At 49.1% G+C, this 14,149-nt stretch overlaps 2 protein-coding genes across 2 annotated transcripts; one reads left to right on the forward strand and one right to left on the reverse strand.

Annotated features, from left to right (window-relative positions):
* Nucleotides 1–2,684: 2,684 nt before the first annotated feature.
* On the forward strand, nucleotides 2,685–3,149 carry KRP23_12124 (uncharacterized protein; the record flags this gene model as incomplete). The annotated part of the gene is made up of 1 exon (XM_067882704.1): nucleotides 2,685–3,149. One exon carries the CDS (start codon nucleotides 2,685–2,687, stop codon nucleotides 3,147–3,149), a length of 465 nt encoding a protein of 154 aa, XP_067739732.1.
* Nucleotides 3,150–8,590: 5,441 nt separating this feature from the next.
* KRP23_12125 (uncharacterized protein) lies at nucleotides 8,591–9,013 on the reverse strand (the record flags this gene model as incomplete). Its single annotated transcript, XM_067895965.1, has 1 exon — nucleotides 8,591–9,013. One exon carries the CDS (start codon nucleotides 9,011–9,013, stop codon nucleotides 8,591–8,593), a length of 423 nt encoding a protein of 140 aa, XP_067739733.1.
* Nucleotides 9,014–14,149: the final 5,136 nt, after the last annotated feature.

Genomic DNA, 14,149 nt, shown 5'->3' on the forward strand with positions numbered 1-14,149 from the left:
TATACGATTTGTACACTGCAGCGGACACACTACAGTCACACCTCTATAAGTGACGCCGGATCTGTCTGATCCGAGACGTTGTTTCATTTAGAGAATGTGTCAGATATGGAAATGGCTACATTCACATCGGTGTTAAAAAGGTATCCAGTGATGTCTGCCGCCGCCGCTTCACTACTTGGGCTCTAGCTACCATTGTCAAGGTCTGTATCATTTCCTGTTCCCGCTTTGTATCCTCTTCACACTGGAATAGAAACGAAGAAAGCTCCATACAATAGGCGAGTGCTGTCGATGCTGACACAGGGGGTTTGTCGTTCTCGTCGTCCACGTCACCATCCACCTCTTCAGCATCATCGTCCTCGGCATCGCCTTCTGGGAGCTCGTGAACTTCAACGTCAGAATCAATCTCCAAGTAATGGGCAACACTATCGTGGGCGCTAACCCCTCCAGCATACTCACAATATCGTTTACCACACTTTCTTCAGCAGTCAACGCATACTCCCCTGCCTGGCGGAGCTCCCCCAACAACGTAGCGTCTACGATCCTTGACTTCACCCAGTAGTTGCGTATGCAATCGGCCGTCACATCGCCCCAACTATCACTGCTGAACTGGATTGCCTCGAGAAGGTTCAGTTTCCGCTTTATGTCGCCTTCCATTGCATCAAGACACCAGCGGACAAATCGACGACGGTAGCGTGCCTTAAACGATCGGATAATGCCTACAAATATAATATCAATCAGTAAGATCACCAAGCATTAGCCAAATATGTCAGTAAGCTTTCTTGATTTGGCGTCCATATAGGGAGTTCCCCGACCCTCCGGGGCTGTCAGTTAGAGAATGAGGAGGGTTTTAGTCAGTTAGAGAACTTCTATAGTGAAAGTCATATAAACTCTTTTGCACACAGAGACAACAACCAGATAAAGAACGCGTAGTCAGGTAGAGAGGCTCAGTTAGGGGGCAGAGAATACTGCCACAACATGAGAAACGGATGTCATCTCGCTGCAAATCACAAAAATCGGAGATGCCGACAAGAAATCTACACCCAAGCCTCACCTCAACCCCCCTGGGAGCGCGGTGACAGAACCCTAAGCCGAGCAATGTGACCATGCTTGGTCCTGGGTTTAAGCCCGCGTGCTACGCACACCGCAGGCGTTGTTTCGGCTTGCCGAGCGAGTTGGCGTTCACCCCCTCCTGACATTGTTGATAGAAAAAAGACAACAAATAGGCTGCATACAAAACTAAGTGATTCATCTTGTGGCACGATTCACTCTCCAGTTAGGGAAGTGTGACTGTAAACTGCAAAAGACACGGGTTGGTCTCGTCAGTGCTCGTGCAAATCACCATCTGATGTGCAAGTTGAATCCATCCGCCCAATCAGTCCACGATATAAAAAGATCTGTCAATCAGATCAGACCGGTCGTTTCTCCCCAATTGCTGCCCCCACGTAGAGACCCAACCGAGTAGAGGGCAAAGTGCAATCACAAGAATTGAAACATCTACTGTACGTGCTCATAGATACAGTAGCAAGAAATCGGTTGGATAGCAGGACTTGGTGGTTCTCATTGTACCTTAAAGAAGATGATACCGATAGCAGCCGCGCAAGCCTACAGTGCGTCCTGCCCCTCTGGCGCAAAGGTCGCTTTCACGTTCCGTATCAACACTTCCCCAACTAGGTTTTCTTTCTCGGCTGTTGTATCACTACAGTAATATCAAGCCAATTATTGTATGGCAGAGACTAAAACTACAAACGGAGGAACGGATGTCATGATTCTTCAAATCACAAAATTGAAAGGGTCGACAAGAAATCTACAGACAAGCCTCTCCTCAAGCCCCCTGAGAACGGTTACAGAACACTAAACCAAGCGAGATGTGACCATGCCTGGTCTTGGGTTTAAGCCCGCGTGCTACGCACACGGACCTTACACCACAGGCGATGTTTCGGCTTGCCGAGCGTGTTGGCGGTCACCTCTTCCTGACATTGTTGGTAGAACAATATAACAAATGGATCGCATACAAAAATAAGTGAATTCAACTTACGCCAATGGTCACTCCTAGCGTCACGCGCCGTAAGATGCCAATGGTCACTCCTAGCGTCACGCGCCGTAAGATGCCAATAGTCACTCTTAGCGTCACGCGCCGCATGATGACCAAGCCGCTTGACTCGAGCACCATACAATCATGAAAGTGACAATTGTTACAATCTGCAATTCACTTAATTTTGAAGGTGGCCTATTTGTTGGCTTTTCTCCACCAACAATCTCAGGAGGGTGAACAGAAATTGGCTCGGCAAGCCAAAACAATGCCTGCGGTTTTATGATGCGTGTACGTAGCACGCAGGCTTAAACCAAAGATCAAGCATGATCACATCTCTCGGTTTAGGGTTCTGTCACCGTTCTCAGGGGTTTGTGTCGATAGCTTCATTTATTTTTATTTGAAGGCCCACGACATCCACCCCCATCAGTTTCTGCCTTTTCGTAAGTATCGAGTTATTGCGGCGTAAACGAACTGGTATTATACCGCGATATCCTGAATCTTCCAAGATCAAGATCAGATTTCATGAATTGAACAAACTGGACGTTTCCAAAGGAAGGGGTAGCTCACGAACGCTTTAGCATTCACTTTCGAATTAGCATCCAAGCACCCACTAGCCTATCAACCAGGCGTTTAGTTTACCATCCGCTACACCATGCGCTTCGGCTTCTTCCTGATCCTGGTGATAACCACCTTTGCTGTGGGCTGTCTCAACCTTGCCAGCGCCAAGGAAGCCGTCAAAATCGTTGCAATCGAAGACCTCTGGAAGAATGCGCTCCCGAAGGTGAAGGCAATAGGATCCTTACGCGTTGCAGGCAAGGCCAGGGCCGCTAAAAACAGGTGGAAAGGCCTCGCCGACAAGATGAAAGCGGGACAGTTGAAAAATCTCGACACGACGGATCCCAACTGGCAAAAGGCCATCGTGAAGGTGGAGGCGGCGGGCCAACTGAGCAAGGTTGACAAGACAAAGATTGTCAAGACCACGGAGAACGTTGCGCATGAAGTCGCGAATAACCCGAGCAAGTGGCGTTACGTCTACAAGGCTCTGCTGGTTACGTTCGGTGTCACGGTTACAGCACTTATCGTCGTTGGCCTTCAGGCGATGATGTCTTCCAAGTAGGTGCAATGCTGATAAAATTGACGAGCTTCGAACATTATTCCTGGAATACAAACCTTACTCTCAGATGTGTTGGTAGCTGAAGCCTGTAGTGGTCACGAGCCTTGACCCCTCACATTCACGAATTCAATGGAAGGTATCGTTGCCTGCAATTTAAAAAGTGGCTTGACTGACCAGGGCCTTGGTGTCTGGTGCTAAGCCTTCAGGTCGAAACCTACCGAACTATTACCACGGTACAGCCGCAAACCACTTCGCATTAAAATTCTCTTCGCTCTGCTCCTGACCGGTATGCATCGAATAGTTAAGATCGGTACGGTGGGTCCCTCGCTTCCACTGTGTACGATATACGCGCGGGGTCTTGGCTTGGTCCGAGTCGCGTCGCGTCGCTAAACCCAAATGAACACCCAGTCGGGGAGGTAAAACCGATGGACTTTGTCTGGAAGTCGAGATCTTGTCGTCGTAGATGCGGCTGACTTGAGCAGTAATATACATCACTCCGCTGGCTTCCTCACACTGTTTTGGAGCCTATTGTAGTGGAGAAACGAGCCCGAACAGGCAACATTTTGTATAATGCTACTGGATATTCACAAATTCCGATCATATTTTTACTGCGTACTGGGGGGACGTTTGTTGACAGCAGAATTCGATCTGCCTAGTAGAACTGTGGTTGGCGCCGGCTAGCATCCCCAGTGCTCCTTTCAAATTCTCTCCATGGTAAAGAATTCGTTATTGTGGATGTTGTCGCGGGCGGGTTGCGCGGACTCGCACCGTGGGTCTCGAGTGGATTCATGATAAACGCGATGGAAAGTTTGGGCTTCGTTGTCTTCGGCCGAGAACCGCAGGAAATTGCGACTGCTGTCATCGGAGGCCTTGTTGCATCGCCGGTTATGAAATGTCTCAGGTGAGCCCTGCAGTAGCCTTGTACTTGAACGAATTTCTGGCACTTGGGCACAGAGCAGCGGCGGCCACCTCCATGTGAGAAGCATACACCCTTGTACTGTGCAAGCTTTTCACAGCCGTCGACCGCACAGCGTCGACCGCCTCCGTGAGCCACGCACAGCCCTCCACTTTGTGCTAACTTAGTGCAATCTGGTCCGCGGCAGGGTACGCCGCCCCCGTGTGCTTTGCATAGTCCCCGCGACTGTACTTGTTTCTTGCAGTCGGGTACTGTACAGCGGGCTGCCCTGCGACGCAGTATGGTTGGTGGCATGGTGTGTGGATTGAGTTGTGTCGGCTGTAGTTGTCTTGGCTACGTCAATTATTTCAGAATGGCAAGCCCTGCCACTACCGCCAACTTGCATATAGAAGTACATGTAATTGTATATCTGTTTTCAGTAATTACTCTATCCAAAGGTTAGCGTCACGTACTGCATGATGATCAAGTGGCTTCACAATCATTGGCTTAGAACTTTTATAGTAAAATAAGAGCAGATAATGGATGGGAAAAGAAAGGAAAGTAGGGTGGGAAGCAACGACATATACTCGCTTGCGCACTGTACTCCAATCATTTGTTTACAACTGTATCTACATTCATGTAAAATGTCCACCCACCCAACACACAGAAGGGGGGGTTACTCCTGCTCGGTTTCGTTGCAAGCACCACGAACCAGGGCTTCGCACAGCTTTTGTATTAGGCTTAACTGTAGCCCAAGTGATTCACGAGGGCCACAGCTAAGACGTCTAACGGTATATATAACGTGTAGTACGTATCAAGCTGTCAAAGCTCACGTCCAATTATCTTGTACCTTTCGACATATGAGGTCGTTAGTGATAGAGCTAAATGACACCAATGTACCTCACCGAGTAACGAATTATCTTGTACCACCCAGACATGCGTTCAACTGCGTTTTGTGTTATGGTCAATGGCCTCAGACGTCATATTCAATTCAGATTGAGGTGAATACGCAATGGTAAAGTGCTGGCAGCAGATCTCGTTGTGGTTTCTTTACATCGAGCTGGAGCTGGAATACCTGAAGAGGAGGACTTCTTCAGGATCTCTTACCGCCGTTACTGCATCAAGTGCTACCACCACGGAGCGAACACTGCGCAATGTATTCCCTCACGTAGGGAGGACTAGCAGAGGCATTCGACTCAGGTAATCGCTTGCCAGCAAACGTCTTGGGCAACGGGTTGCCATGCATGACTCGGCTGAGACACCGCGTTCGGTCGGATAGCGCGTGTGATCAGTGAATACGGTATGCTGACGGCGATGCTTGTCCTGCTGGGAAATTTGGAGAACGCCGCACGAGTGACCGAGGGGTCCTTCCTTTCCCCTTACAAAACTTGGTGCGTTGTATTCATTGAGCGAGGATAAGCGTTCCTGGTTCGAGACACTGCGTGTATTGTTGCCACAGCTTCGTTACGACCAACGATCGACACCAAGATTATAACTCCTTAAAGAGTGTTGTTTGTAATGCAATGCACATGTTATTGTAATGCAGGTACTCTCGTACTCTCCTCCTCCACAACCCCGGTACTTGCACTATGTCAATTAAACTATCTGCATACGACTGGCCTCTCAAAGCGTTACCACTTTGAGATACGGATCTCAATGGGATCAGTTATCCAGCCAGACAGCCCCAGAACAATAAGGCATACAGACTAGAGACTTGCATTGCGCTGTACTTGACAAATCCAGATGTCAATGATCAATTGTTACCGTTGCAGGCTCGTGAGTGACACATATAAGTCTGCCACGGTACATGGGTAGCAGTCGTACAGCTCTCAATCGTCATTAATAGCAGTTTGCACGAAGGAAAACGCGCTTTCTGTGGCGATCCTATTGACAACGAAGACTGCGCAGTGGAGGAAGCGTCGGAGCGGCTGTTGCCCGTATGCGCTGATTTCGTGTCGCCTATACTCAAACAATAAGATAGGATTCGGTACGAAGCCCTGCGGTTCTCCCGCGACCACAGTTGATCAACATCACGTAATCGCTAATGACAAGGCACAACGAATGCTCCACTGAGATTTGCTAAGTTTCGTAAATTTCCCATTTCTTAACTCGCCGCGAAGACCCCAAGCGACTTTCGCAATGCCCACCACCTTTAAGAGACCACCGACCAGCCATCCTCTGCGTTATGACAATTAGTCCGAAACGGGGTCGACTCGGACTAACGAGCGAGATGGACAGTTAAGAAGTTGGTCGCTACACCACAGCAAGGCAGTCGACTGACAATAGAGATGTGTACTCTGGTAGCAACACTGCAGCGTCAGATGAATTTCACTCGAAGGACTCAGTCAGAAACAATCGTTCGCTTCCGTTACCTTCGCTCTCGCTAGTGGCAACAAAACCCACTGCAAGGAGGACATACTTCTTCTCTACCAGTAAGGAGGCAACAGTGATGAGGAAACGGCGTGTATCAGCCGCTCGACGTGAGCAGTGCAGACTCAACCAGGCGAGGTACAGAGATACACAGCGCAAGAACTGAGAACCTCGAGTATAACAACTGCCAGATTCAGGAAACAATCCAAGACCTCGAGACGTAGCATCATAGTATCTTGAAGTGCATCCGGACTAGCGAGAGTGTTTGGGTCGTATTTCCGACTTTTCGCCACGGATATATGACGTCCCTGTCAATACCGAAACCATCCACTTCTACATCGCACGCGAGCACCAGTGTAGGTGCTCCACAGCAAACCCACGTGCAGCTTGCTTTCTTGAAATGCACCATGGCGTCCGATGTGACTGCCGGCCATGTACGTGGCGTGGCGGAGCTACTCGACAACTGGAAGTTGCTGTCGTTGCACTGTGGCGATGTGAACGCACAGCTGGAATGCTTCGTACAGGTTGCTACTGACTGTCTGCTAGCCTCGTTCATGACCAGTGTGACCATCACAGAGATTACGCTGCGGAATGTGTTTCCTCATCTAGTTGTTGCCAGCGATAGTAAGGGCGACGAGGAGCGTGTGTTGGAGCTGTCGCTGCTGGGTAAGAGGCTCGTGAACCAGCGGCTGGTCTTGCGCGGCTCGGCGCGCTTCGATTGGGACGCCTCGAGTGGTTGTATCGCGCGACTGGAGTCGATGGTGGACTTGTTGACCCCGATGCTGCGACTGTTACGAAGTCTGGAAGATGTGGCTGCTGTGTTTGGCGGGGTGTTGGTTTCGATTGAAGGCCGATTTCTGACAAAGGAGAATGCTAGCGAGGCTGTTTGCTTCAGGCGATCAATGAATTGTTATCCTTTTGACCACCATCACGTGGGCTGGTAGTAGTTGTTGTTCTACATGTACAATTGATGAGAACAGTTCTCCCTTTCTAGCAGCACTATTAAACAACCCACCTTTCAAATGATTGCATTTGGAATAACCAGGGTGAGGAGATCTGCTCTACAAATTGTTCTATTCGGTTCGTCGTGATAATTTCCGCATACCTCGTGCATTCGAGTTCAAAATCGAAGAGAAAGCGAGGCAAATGTTTTTGAGACAAATAGTAGGTAGTTTTGTTTACAACATCGTTCGAGACTATGTCTTCTTGTACGCCACGCACGATCCGTCAACAAGTCGTCCATTTTCCTGATACATGCCGCAATATTGTAGATCATTGAGTACGCTCTGGGCTGCTAGATTCTAGACGTGGAGGTGCGCTTCTGTAACCTGGAACTGTAGGCATAAGTGCCATATGCAAAGGTGGCAGCGTCGAGGTGCCGAATCTCGCCAGACACTGGAACAAGGCATCACAAAATGTTGCTTCAGGTCGAGGCAGGTAGCATAACCATAACGAAGAATTGTGCTTGCACCAAATAGACCTGTTTTGCAAGCAGGTACGCTACCTGGTACAGAAGCGAAAATGCAAATCGGCGCTGCAGGAATTTGTGAAGTAGAAACAAGAAGCCAATTTACAGCAGTCTACCACTTTGATGTCGAGCTTATGTCAACGCACGCGCAAGATAGACGAGCTTGAGACGTCTGAGACTGCTGGAGGTCTCAGATCAAGCAGTTGGCTAAGAATGGTCGGCCTTGAGCGAGAAGCTGTCGCGGCTGAGGGAACTCAACAGACTGGAGTTTCAGAAGAACCAGGAGCCAGTGGAGCTTAATAGCGAAGGCAAGATCACGCTCCTTGTCGAGTGCGTTTTGACTCGTTACGCTGATCAAGTTCAGGAACCAGTATTCAAACGAAGAAGAAAAACAAAACCTATGAGTCGGCGAAGATATTTGTTTGGTAAGCATGCAAGTTCCAGAAAATCTTGCTTCCAATACGACTTCCGAGGTGGCCTGCTACAATGTCCAAACTTCGACTCTAACGCGGCGAAACCCTGTTTTCTTCTCGTCAGCAACATTCTTGCTGTTTCTCCTTCTCTGTAGTCCAGCGCAGCTCAAGGCTTTGATAACCCCTGCCACGGCCTCTGGCCATACCAAACTTTGTAGGCGGCGATATCTTGGTTGTATCTCCGTGATCCCATAGACTTAGCTTTGAGGCGGGCAAGCGTTTCTCCCATCTTGATCAATTAATTGGTACTTTTGTGGACCAAGCTGTCCAGCCGTTTTCTAACAGCAGACATACTGAGAACCACGTTGTCCAGGCGTGCACTAACAGCCGACATACTGTTTTTCACTTTTCCCATTGAAGCCTTGGTTCGGTCCAAAATGCTTGAGATCGCGATGGTTCGTTCCTCATCATTCTCCCCGGCGTAGGACTCGTCGTCGGCATCGTCGTCTGTGGAATCGTCGTTATCATGGCCTCTTAGGCTTCTTTTACCATCAGCGATATTTCCCGGAGATAACCCACGGGCCGCCAACGCAGGAGGCTGGACCGATTCCAACTTCGAGGTCTTCGTCGTAACGGCATTTCCCATCTTGGACGAAGCCGCGTCGGTGCTTGCGAGGAGGGTGACCAAAGTCACAAGCAAAACCCACAGCAACAGACGCATGGCGGTAGCTGAAGGGGTACGGAAGTTGGTCGAGAGATGTTGGTGCAGGAGAGCCGATTGAGAAATGATTCAATGCGGAGGTCCGTGCTAGCCCCGGTGATATATTCTTAGGTGTAGAGGGTTAATACAGTATGAGTGTCAACGAACGGGCAACAGGCAGGCACCCGAAAGAGGGTGAAATGCGAAACGGAAAGACCAACGGAGACGAGGATCTCGACGAACCGAGCATTGCACTCGCCAGGTAGGTGGACTGCTGTTGCCCAAAGGGGAGCGCAGTGGAACAAATCCCATGGCAGGGGATGACATCCGTCCTCCTCCTCCTAAGATAAAGCCATGAAAAAATCAAGTTGACGACCTAGGACGTCCTTAATCCACCGTGCCAGCCAACGCGGTAATGGAGTCAACATGTTCGATTACGAGCAGATTCTGATCCCATTTTGCGATCTGACACGGTACCTCCAAGCAGAGTCAATTTATTGTTTTAGCCAATCAGTGCGAGCTTGTCAGATGAAATAATATACACAAATATGTCTAAATTTAGGTCACGTTCTCAAATTTTGCGATTTCAGAACATTGCACGAAATTCACCATCACGTCAACTAAGATGATAACTGAATAGCCAGATCATGTGTTCCGTTTCAAATCCTTAGAACCATTAACATTTTTACTGCATTACCGCGTAGGGGCGCGGCAGATTAAGTAGACCGATTCCCGCAGCATTTCCCCGACTGATTTCTCGTCGAAACCTCGCCTGTGCAGTCCATAGTTTGTAGGTGTAAATTCACATTCAATGATCACTGGTGCGGGCAGTAGCACCAATAAATCCTGCGGGAATCAGTCCACTCTCAAACATTCTTTAGCAGGGCTGCTGCCGTGGCTCCTAGGCTCCTAAGCTCCTAAGCCTCTCTCGCCTTCTGCTGGCTTGCTGGATACGGTAGCCACATGGTCGCAGATCGCAAAATGGGATCAGAATCTGCTCGTAATCGAACATGTTGACTCCATTACCGCGTTGGCTGGCACGGTGGATTAAGGACGTCCTAGGTCGTCAACTTGATTTTTTCATGGCTTTATCTTAGGAGGAGGAGGACGGATGTCATCCCCTGTCATGGGATTTGTTCCACTGCGCTCCCCTTTGGGCAACACCTTATCAGGTGTATATCGCTAACCTGTGAAATATTATATTGACATCCCAGCTAAGCGATCGTGGGCATGAAGCGAGGACGAACTACCTCTGTAAATTAAGGTTGGCTTGAACGATTTGAGCACCTGGTTATAATATCTATGGATGTGTTTTTACTATATTTGCACTTTCGCCTGTAAACCCATGTGTATTGCCCCCTCCTCCAATCAGAAGTAGCAACCCGTTTCCCGCAATTCTGAAGCCTCAGGAATGCGTTTGTAAAGCGACTCGTAGCGCAATAACGGCTGCGATTCAGTCGATTTTGACCTCATTTTTGAAATCTAGACGCAATTTTGCACCCTATATCTAAATGCCGCTATAGGTTTTAGGGCTGTGAATCAATCAAAACCGAGGGCTGAGCTGTAGCGAAAAAAAGGTAATCCCCCTGGAGTAAATAGAGCATTATCCCCCAATATCCGGGTCACGAGTCGTGATTCATACACACTTTATAAATCTGAATCGAATTCCATTCCGATATTTGCAAGCTCCAGCACACCACACCAGGAAAATCATGACCAAATCAACGAGTTCCCGCAAGCCTACCCAATGCAGCGAGCCTGGATGCAACAAGAGGGCGCAGACTGGGCGACTTTGCAAGGGCCACGGGGGAGGCATGCGCTGCCGAGTCCCAAGCTGCGGAAAGCTCGCTCAGACTCGAGCTTTGTGCGTGAAGCATGGCGGTGGTCGGCATTGTTCAGTGGAAGGGTGCGAGAAGCTTTCACAGTCTCGATGGTTATGCCTCGTTCACGGGGGTGGTCGACGCTGCAGCGTGCCGAACTGCCAAAAGTTCAGGCAGATTAAAGATTTGTGCAAGGCGCACGCCAAGATGGGAATGACAGCGAAGTCACACGACCAAGAGTGTGGCGTGTCAAAGTGCTCCAGCAACGTGACGAGCTTGGTTGAAACGGCACGTGCACCGCCGAGCAACGAGCCACCAATTGTGTCACCAAACTGTGCCACAAACTCACCTACCTCAACGATCGCAACCAGTTTTACTCTGCGAAACTTCGACCTCTTCGCGAAGCCGCCCGTTCGTCGGACTCAGGAGTCGCACACAAATCCCTTGAGTTTTGGGGAGACTCACCAATGGGAGATTTACACACGACAGCGACTGTCACTGTCCCCGTTATTCTCTCGAACGAGTGAATGCCCAGCGAGTCCATGTGCGAGTGCCGGCGAAGTCTTGAGCTCCAAGAGACTACCATTGCGTTAGTTTAAATTCATGAATGCACTTGGGGAGCAAACTGCAACATGTATTATCGGATCGTCAAAGAATGAATGCCCTCAGTGGAGCGATTCCCGCAGCTTTTCTGGGACGCCTAAACATAGGTTTAGCTGGCGCGCACAGATTTTGAAAAGTACGTGCCCACCCGCAGCACTTTGTTCCGCATCTATAGCAATATGAGTAACGAGGGCAACGACAAGAGCATTGTGCTCATTCTGATGCTTGCACTCACCACAGAAGGCCAGAAAGAGAAGCGTGATCGTCAGCGCGGCCAACACTACCTCACGAGAGCCGACCTCCACCCCGAGCCACGATATGGAACGGCATGGGCGGTGATCTACGGCGCTGGAAATGGCAGAACATTTATCACTACGACCGGATTTGATGTTAGCTGCTTTCACTACTTGCTTTCGCACTATGAACTCAGGTAGGGTGCAAACAGGCAATGGCATGAGTTGGCACCTTCATTTTCACCTAACGCTAGAGGAGTGTGGGATGCTGACGAGTGGCTGTCCTCTTCATTGCTCAAAGCTCTTTCGTCGAATGGCGTTACCGCAACCATAACCTTTGCCATTTATGATCTGACAACAGTTAGTAGGGCAACCTTACTCCTAAAGCGACTCTCTCGGCGACCATACCAAATCTAAAGCAACCTTAGAAACAGCTGCGATGATGTAAGTTATAATATAATACAGGAGCTCGAAGGGTACTCGCGTGGGGTTTCGAAAATTTAGACATATCCGTAAGTTCGCACAGTACATTTGTTAGAAAACCCCGTTGTTGTGATTCTCTCTCTCTTCGTTGTCATGAACGTGAAATCGCTGGCATACGAGCTGGTTCGCGCTCGACTTGCCGACCTTGCGAGCATGAAGGAGAAGCTAGAGCAGATGAGCGCTAGCCTGAAGAAGATAATGACAGCTCAGCTAGAGTTTCAAGCCCTGATCGAAGAGCGTGAAGAGCGCAGCTACGAGTTGGCAGAGCTCTAGGTGATGGAGATCAACGTACGGCTCATGAAGATACACTATCTTTTGATGTTCTACTGGAGGTGTTGGTGAACAAGCTAAACAAACATCATTGAGATGGCATGTTGTATTCGAACGCTAATACAATTGGGTTTTGCCTATCACAGTAGGTTCAGAAGCAGCTGATGAATCTTACTAGCTCTGCCTGCTTCCCACGCAGATACGGAACGCTCTCGTGAACGATACACAATCATCCACAGCATTTTTAAGCGCATCACACAGACATCCTTCTTGGATACGTTGTGTTGCTGCAGCTGCAAACTACCAGTAAGATAGTTGTATGCCTGGGCTACCACCATGACACCGCAACTGGCGTAGTCAGGTTGTTGTGACCCTTCAATCCACTCGATTGGATCTACAGCAAGCTCACGTCGATTCTCCGATGCTTGATACCAGCGTTTCACACAGCCTATCAGCCCTGTTGCCCCTTCACTGTCTTCGTCTTCTTTATCATTTTCTATTTCTTTCCAGACCTGCATCATCTCTTCGCGATATTCATCATCGATGAGCGGCTTATACATGTAAACCTGTACCCGTGACATTTGAGCATCATCTCATAGTGCAGACGTATCATAATGAGGCCCCAGTGGTTTGAGCGCAAATTAACTGGGTGGACGATGAACTTGGTGTCAGAAATCTGTGTTGTGGGTGTAGTGGGCCAGCCCACAACTCCTGTCAACGTCGATAGCAATAGTGACTGCACAATCGATCCCACAACAGCTTCCATACAGAAATCGATCACACTATCGTTCAAACAGCCCCGGCACAGGCTTCCAACAATGTTGTCGAACCCGATCACAACCAAATTAGACAGCGTCACAAAGTTAGTGCGAAGCTGACTGGATGAGAACTTCGAAATAATCTCGTTAGCTAGCGCTTGGTGACGTGCACGAACAGCATCCGACGAAAAGCCTTCGGTTTACGTTTCGACGGCAAAACGGTCCACATCGGAGTCAATCTTTCGCCAGTCCTGTTCCATCCACTTTCTGTCTTCGAGCCACGATCTGCACTTGGCCTTTATATCGTAGAACGTTGTCAACGCGCCCACATATGCTCTACAATCAAAACAAACAGCGCAGTTGTAATTATACCAAATTCGGTCAAAGTAACCCTACTAAAGCAACCATAGTACAGTAACCATAATGGTAGGGCAACCATAGTAGTGATATAGCAACCTTACCCGCTGAACTTCCAGAGTTTCGGATCGATGGTTACCACGCGATCATCGACAAGTCCTTGCTTCTTCATCAGGCGATCTAGTTTGTCAGGGTTGTTCTGCTCATACCTGGCTGTAACCGTTGCCGCCTGCATTGATCGGGCGAGGTCAGCTGGAATCACGAAAGTGTGCATGTAGTCTGTTGGTCGCACAACTTCCCAGTGGCATTCCATCGTACGAGCTCGTAGGTAAGCGTCTTCCAGCTGAACAGGATGCCTCTCAAATATCTCCAGCACTATCTTCAGATTCGAGGCGCTTCTTCCCCAAGCTTGAAGCTCCTTCAATGACACGGTAAGATTGCTTGGGTATTTGTGAATGGCAAGGCGGTCCGTCCCCGACGTGATTTTGGTTTGTCTCAACTGCTTGAGAGCTGTTCTTGTCTTTCCTCTTCTTGCTGGCTTAGGCACATTGATGATGTCGACCTGTCGCGCAGGTTTCTCTGTCGTATACCCCGTAGGAATTGTTGGTTTGGCACATACACCACGATCATTGG

Source organism: Phytophthora ramorum, assembly GCF_020800215.1.
Source record: "Phytophthora ramorum isolate Pr-102 chromosome Unknown Phyram_PR-102_s0014, whole genome shotgun sequence".
In the NCBI taxonomy this organism is placed as follows: Eukaryota; Oomycota; class Peronosporomycetes; order Peronosporales; family Peronosporaceae; genus Phytophthora; species Phytophthora ramorum.